This window comes from Sinocyclocheilus anshuiensis, unplaced genomic scaffold (genome assembly GCF_001515605.1).
Source record: "Sinocyclocheilus anshuiensis isolate Anshui unplaced genomic scaffold, SAMN03320099.WGS_v1.1 scaffold1735, whole genome shotgun sequence".
Classification (NCBI taxonomy): domain Eukaryota; kingdom Metazoa; phylum Chordata; class Actinopteri; order Cypriniformes; family Cyprinidae; genus Sinocyclocheilus; species Sinocyclocheilus anshuiensis.
The window spans coordinates 83414-90426 of NW_015549665.1; the positions used below are offsets into that span (position 1 = coordinate 83414).

Consider the following 7013-nt stretch of genomic DNA (forward strand, 5'->3'; position numbering starts at 1 on the left):
TATTTGCTGAATGCTGACGGCAAACAAGAAAGTATTATAATGTTTGCCTTTCTATTACTAATAATATAAAAGCAATAGGTATAAGAATTTTTGTATACATTAATTCCTTTGTTTAACCATTCTGTCTGATTATTAGACAGACTTCTAGCTGTATTTAGACAGAACTGTTAACGACGACGGCAAACAAGAGGGAGAATGTGAGCACTGTGTGTTCAGGCGCTACCGTTCTCAGCGCTGTCAAAATAAAAGTATGGTGCACCGTCAAAATAAAAGTGCCGCCACTAACACATCAGCCAAACAGAAAAACTTATCGGCCGATGCCGATATTCACAGATTTAGACAGATTTGTGAACAATATTTGAGAGAAATAGGCCTTTTGTGTACATAGAAAAAGTCTTAGATCTTTGAGTTCAGCTCATGAAAAATGGGGGCAAAAACAAAAGTGTTGAGTTTATAATTTTGTTCAGTGTATACCGGTCGACCACTAGTAACAATATTACTTTTGAAAGGAGTAACTAGTAATGAGTAATATATTCTATACATTCTTTGAGTAACTAGCCCAACACTGGTGAGCATTATTGAGCGCTATAAACACATGTGATGTATGTTTCGTTCATACTGGAAGGTGAAGTGTGCTCTTATGCAGAAAGCCAAAATACTTTGATCATGCAGATAAAAGTAATACAGCATCCAAAACTGTGAAGGGTCTACTATTGTGTACACTAACAATATTAACAAAACATTGTGCCTTTGTAAAATAAAGAAAACAAACAGGATGCGTTTTCTGCCATCTTGGTCTTGGTGAACTGGAGCGTGTCACAAAAATTACCTGAAACTCAGGATACTTTCCTACAGACATGAGAAATATATTTTTTGAAAGCTTGAAATGCCTACTTTTTAAATGAACCAATTCAAATTGAAAACAAACCTCTCTCCTCCTGTTATCCGTACTAAGAGCGTGTTCACACTTGGCATCTTTTTTGAAAAAACAAAAAAAAGCTTGCAGCATTTTGGTTACAAATAGCAGCCGAGGCACAGGACTTTTTTGAAAACACCGTTTACTCCAGAGTATTATAATGTAAAATAGACACTGGCAGCTTCAAAAAAGACGCCAAGTGTGAACATAGCCTAAAGGTGGATTTCTTTCTAAAGGTGCATCCACTGTACTGTGTAGATGGTGAGTCGGCATCATCAACTTCATCTTTGCAGCTGACACTGACTCAGAAAATACTAGTTGATTGATTAAACTTTCACCTTGCAAATATAAACATGCAATTAGTGGACTAATAAATGAACCAATACTAGTTGATTAGAACAAGGGGTTATCAAAGTGGGGTCCGCGGACCCCTGGTGGTCCGTCACACATAGTCAGGGGGTCCGTGAAATAAATTTAGGCTTATGGTTTCATGATGCGCAAAACGCGAATGCATTTGAGGAAACCAGTCAAAATGGAATTTACTGAATATCAGGATTCTTGGCCTGAGTCCGACTAAAGCCCCCCCCCCCATTACACTACCTATTGCAGCTATTAAAGTTCAGCTTTGTTTTTAATATCAAAGTGGTTTTCTTTAAAAAGATTTTATAAAGTTAATTTTATTTAAAAAATGGAGTAGGGCTGGGCGATATGGCCAAAAAAAATTCACAATAATTTTTTTCATATCAGTCAATATCGATAATTAACACGATAAATGTTACATTTATTTATTTAAATTTTAAAGGCAGAATTTTGCTCCAATGTGAAAGTTGTAAAAACCAGATGGTTAATTGTGGTTTTAAACTATTCTTTATGGTCAGAACATGACAAACACTTTTTTATTTTTTTATTCCTTACACTTTTCCAGTCATTTTTCCTTAACAAAATAAATATCTTAATAGAAAAAAATAATTTCTTAGTTCTTAATGTTTTTTCAAAAAACTTCAATTTTTGTCTCTTAGAAATACACATTTGATAGTAGCTTGAGTTAGGATGCAGATGTAGATTTGTGTTCATTATCAGTATCATTAATATCTAAAAAAAATTGTAGCAACCTCATTTTTATATGGTGAAATATAATTATTCTGACTGTTTGAGGTTTTTTCTTTTTCTTTTTTTTATTAAACATTGGTCTTCCATAGTAGCATACATTTAGATCATGATAATCAGTTAAAACCAGAAATCTAGCACATCAATACCATGGTAAAAATGTAATATGGCTTCTAGGTACTTAAGCCTTAAAACAGTAGTCTAAATACATTTAGCATAAACGCTATAGCTTTATCACAAAAAATACTGTAATTATATTCCTTTACTCCTCCTTTAATACATGTCTACATTATAATATAATAAAATTCAACATGAACCCACATTTCTGACACAATACCATGGTGCAGTTAGTATTACTACAGTAAATCTATGGTAAATTATGGTGATTTGTAGATTAAAAAGCCTTCTGACTGTATCATTGCGCACAGTGTTTCTCCTGTTTGTCAGCGCTGTATAATCTGGCTGTGAACACCGTTATTTGTGATCTTCGCTGAATTCAAGCGCTTCTCACTGGATTTCACAGTGCTGTTTGGTGTCGCGTCAATCGCATGAGCAAGACTCATCAGCGAGTGAACGCTTCAGCGCTAGTGAGATCGCACCGCCACACTGTTTGAACTTTGATTATCATTAAACAATGTTAGATTAAACATTTAACCGAAATGTGTGCTATTAGGCACATATCCAATCATTTGTGCGGAGCGTGGAAGCTAAAGCACGCTTAATGCAGGACATGAAGGTGCCGGCGCGATCACTCATATAGATAAGAGCAATACAACATTCTACACTGTAAATGGTCTACTTTTATTTGTGTACACTCACAATATCAACAAAATGTTGTACTTTTGTAAAATAAAGAAAACAAACAAGATGCGCCGTCTCGGTCTCCTGGTCTGGAGGGCGTTACAAAAATGAAACTAAACTCAGTGTGCTATTTTCCTAACAGACATGAGGAAAGATATCTATAGAAAGCTTGAAATGTCTGCTTTAAAAAGAAACAATTAAAATCTAAACAAAAACTGTATCATTATGTAATTCATTCTAATGCCGAGTTCACACTGCACGATTTTAGCCCGATTTTTCACTCGCCGTAATTACAGTCTTGCTCCGGTCTGACGCACGCGGGTTCTCGCGTTATTTCCTAATCACTTCTCGTGTGTGTTTTGTTATGAAACGTAGTTTGCGGACCAAACAGAGCTGTCGGCGATTCTTCCTATCGTGAAGTCATGCAGTGTGAACCCCCCTGTCGCCGATCCATCGTGCAATGTGAACACATATGTCCACTGTAGCCTTTACTGCGGAGATGGCAAGTCAGTGTCAAGCTGCAAAGATGAAGCCGACACTGACTCCCCATCTCAGCAGAGAACACTAGTTTATTAATCAATAATAAAAAAAATCTCCTTACTGTTTTTTTCCCAACATATTCATAGTGATGTCTTTTGCTGGTGCTTTGTGGCAAGCTTTATGCATGTGCTTGAACTCGGAAAAGAATAGCTATCTATTAAAGGCTCATTATCGTTTATTATTTGAATAATTAGCCGACTAGAAAAATATTTAGTTGGGGCAGCCCCAGTTTTAATCCAGTCCTCCTTTCTTCTATAACTCTTCCAGCTGCGCTGAAGGCGTGCTCTCTTCTACTGCTGCTGGTGGGGACAATAAACACCGTGTGAGCGAGACATGTTTTTAAGATTACTAAAATATAATTAACCCATTAAATTGGAATCCAGGAAAATTTAAACGGAAGTTCAAATGCCATGTAAGAGTACAAATTGTAGTAAGCATATGCTTAATCACTGTTATAATTATGAAGGGGTCCTTGGAAAATTGTCTCTCCTGTAAGGGGTCCCTGGCCCCAAAACGTTTGAAAACCCCTGGACTAGAAAAATATGGCAGCCCTAATAAAAATATAGATCAAGACTCGTTATAAAAATCTGATAGCGATTCCCAAAATTGGGATTGGTTTTTGAGTTGCCTAAACATTCCCACCCCTACAAATAAAGTTTTATAGGGTCAAATTGGAAATCTTGTAATGAAATTGAAAATAAACTTTTAGGATTTTGAAACGTTTAAAGCAAATGTAATGCTTGGATAACATGGGTTATCAGATTTCAAAATTTAATATAACATCAACTTCTTACAATATATATACAAGTATACTGTATTTGGGACTATGGCCCAGTTTTTAAATAGAAAAAAGTGCACTATGCTAAAAGTTGCAAATCCTTGTGCCAAACAAACAAAAAACATTACTACTTAATGTAAAATGTGTATATTGATTTTTTGTTTTTTTGGCTGTGGCACTATTAATTTAGTAGTATGCAGGAAACATTCAATTGTACTGCATGATCAGTTTGATTCAAGCATGTGTGTTTGTACTTTCAATTGAAAACCCTTTCACATGTACATGTCGGAGAGCTCATTCTTTCTCAAATATATTTTATTGGGTTGAATATTTCTACTCGTCTGAATAGAAATTTATTCTGTTGGTACCCTTGAACATGTTTTTAATCAGGTTAATCCAAAATTGTGGAATTTTTACAAGAAATTGATTTTATATATATTCTAGTTTCTAAATTAACTCAAGGATGTTTTTTTTATGCCACGCCAGCTTTATTTTCATGGTGAAAACCAAAGAAAGAAACCGGAATTTTAAATTGTTTGATTGTACATATAGATGTGCACAGTTTTTCAAATGCTTTGGTTCTATCCGTTATTGTCACTTGTGATTTTTTTTTTATTATCTTTTTGCAGAATTCTGATGTCAAGTCTGCACTGACAGTGGATCAACTCATAGAACATATTAAGGTATAAGGCTGCTTCAGTAATTTTTTTTTGTGTGAAGCTTGATTTATTCATTCAATGTAAGGGTTGGAGGCTAGCTATAGCAAGCTAGCTTTGACAGCATGTAAGGGGAGAGGGTCACACCCACCCTTCAGAGCTCTCTCCAAAGCCACACTTCCTCTAGAACAAAACGTTAACAGCCAGAGCAGAGCCTGCAAAGCATCATGAGAGATGCTGTCATCAAAATCAAAAGTAACAGTCAGCATCTGGTGTAGCGACCATCTGATTTAATTATTAGAGTGCATCTCATCCTTATGGACTGCACTGTCTTAGGTGTCTTACATTACGCACATTGCAGTTTATCGGTCAGTTTGCTCTGGCCACATAGGCAGTCATCATGCCTCCCTTCAGCAGGCCCATGGCATGCAGATGAGCAAAGACCCTGGACTAGGGCTGCACGATAAATCAAAATGAAATCGAAATCACGATTAGACAGAAGCTGCGATTGTCATACGTATCTTTCAGTGAAGCACGTTTCTGTGATCAGTAGTAAATCTCCAGCCGTAGGCCAGAGGGGCTCTCGCGCTGAAACTCCAAATACACCCCGCAGAAGAAACCCAGGAAATCCTTAGCGGTTGCTTAATAAACAGATGATTTAAGCCAGAGGGCGCTCTCGCGCTGAAACTCCAAATACGCCCCGCAGAAGAAACCCAGGAAATCCTTAGCGGTTGCTGAATAAACAGAATGAAAAAGAATGAAAAGAAGCAGAAATGCTTTCATTGATTCAACGTAACTAATGAACACACGACTACGGCAATATATGGTTTATCTGATTTCTTATTATTATAATTTTCATTATAATAAAGTATATATATAATGCAATGCTAATTAGGGCAGTGGCAGATTTTTACCTCCGCGGTGGTAATGGACCAATTACCGTCTGTGGTGCGGTGTTGTTATATATATACTTTGTTAATTATATATATATAAATTATATATGAAACTATATATATTATGAAACACAAAAAATAAATGGTTTGATCATCTATTAACACACATGCGTGTTTCTTTTAGCACTTCCGTCAGTGAACACGCAGCCTGCAAAACACTAAAATAAATATCAAAGAAATAATAGTTAAATAAGAAAATAGCCTTAAATAATAATGTTAAATACACCCTGTCTACACCGGACGCGAGCGGCGCGGCACGAGAAAATAGGCTATATAACCCATTATAATCAGTGATGTTGTCTACACTGGATGTGGATGTGGTATAAATGAACTATAGTGTCCTACACCCACTAGTAAAAAAATATCAAAAATTATATCTGGTCTCTGAATAATTTTTGGTTTGACTGTATATCCTTCTGTTATTTTCACACTTAAATTATGCCCATTAAAATGTATTTTACAAGTTTTTGTTACTTTCACGGTAAATTGTTTTCTCTCTCTATGGTAGCCTACATCATCTTTAATTTAATAGCATTAGAGCTGCTCCATTGCAGCGGCTTAGTACTGTAATCACGCGATTTGCTGTAAAAATGCAGGGAACCACTCGCTATAAAACGATTTAGTTTTAATCCAAATGATGCGTGCTAAGTGAGCGAACGTCAGTAAAGATCTCACAACAGAAGTGCTCTCTCTCTCTCTCTCTCTCTCTCTCTCTATCTCTCTCCCCCTCTCCCTCCCTCCCTACCTCCCTTCCATGTGAAGTTTGCTCATCAGCTGGCGCAAATCAGCTATACAGGCATTAATACTGAATGTTTTATATTCATTGCATACATATACTTCGTAGACATCTTTAATCTCTAATAACTCCATTCTGCTTTCTGTTGTTCTGTGTGGTATTGGCTTTTGGTATTGGAGCATTTTAACAAGTATGAGTCAGTATCGGTATCGGTGCATCCCTATAAATATTATCAAAGACGGCTGTGAAAATAAATAAGATCTTTTATTTTTAAAAATCACAAAAATCTAACCTTTCATTGAAGAATAAGAATTTAACATGGGGGTGAAATATTATGAAATAAATGTTTTTTCTCAAATACACGTTGGACACAATTAGGCTACGTCCACACGAAGCCAGAGCTTTCCCTATCCAATCTTTTTTTTTCCCCTCGTCTCAAGAAATATCTGCGTCCACACGAAACCACAAAACCGACACAAAACGATGTAGTATACATGCCAGACCAGTATGTGGCACTGTAATTCTG

The 7013-nt window shown here is 36.2% G+C and overlaps 1 protein-coding gene across 1 annotated transcript in view; it reads left to right on the forward strand.

The window, feature by feature from the left end:
• LOC107660301 (nucleolar protein 11-like) overlaps positions 1–7013 on the forward strand; it is a 54019-nt gene that overhangs the window by 39671 nt on the left and 7335 nt on the right. Inside the window, exon 7 of the mRNA XM_016449583.1 lies at positions 4772–4825. Within this exon, the coding sequence (XP_016305069.1) occupies positions 4772–4825 (54 nt within the window). The remainder of the gene's footprint in view (positions 1–4771; positions 4826–7013) is intronic.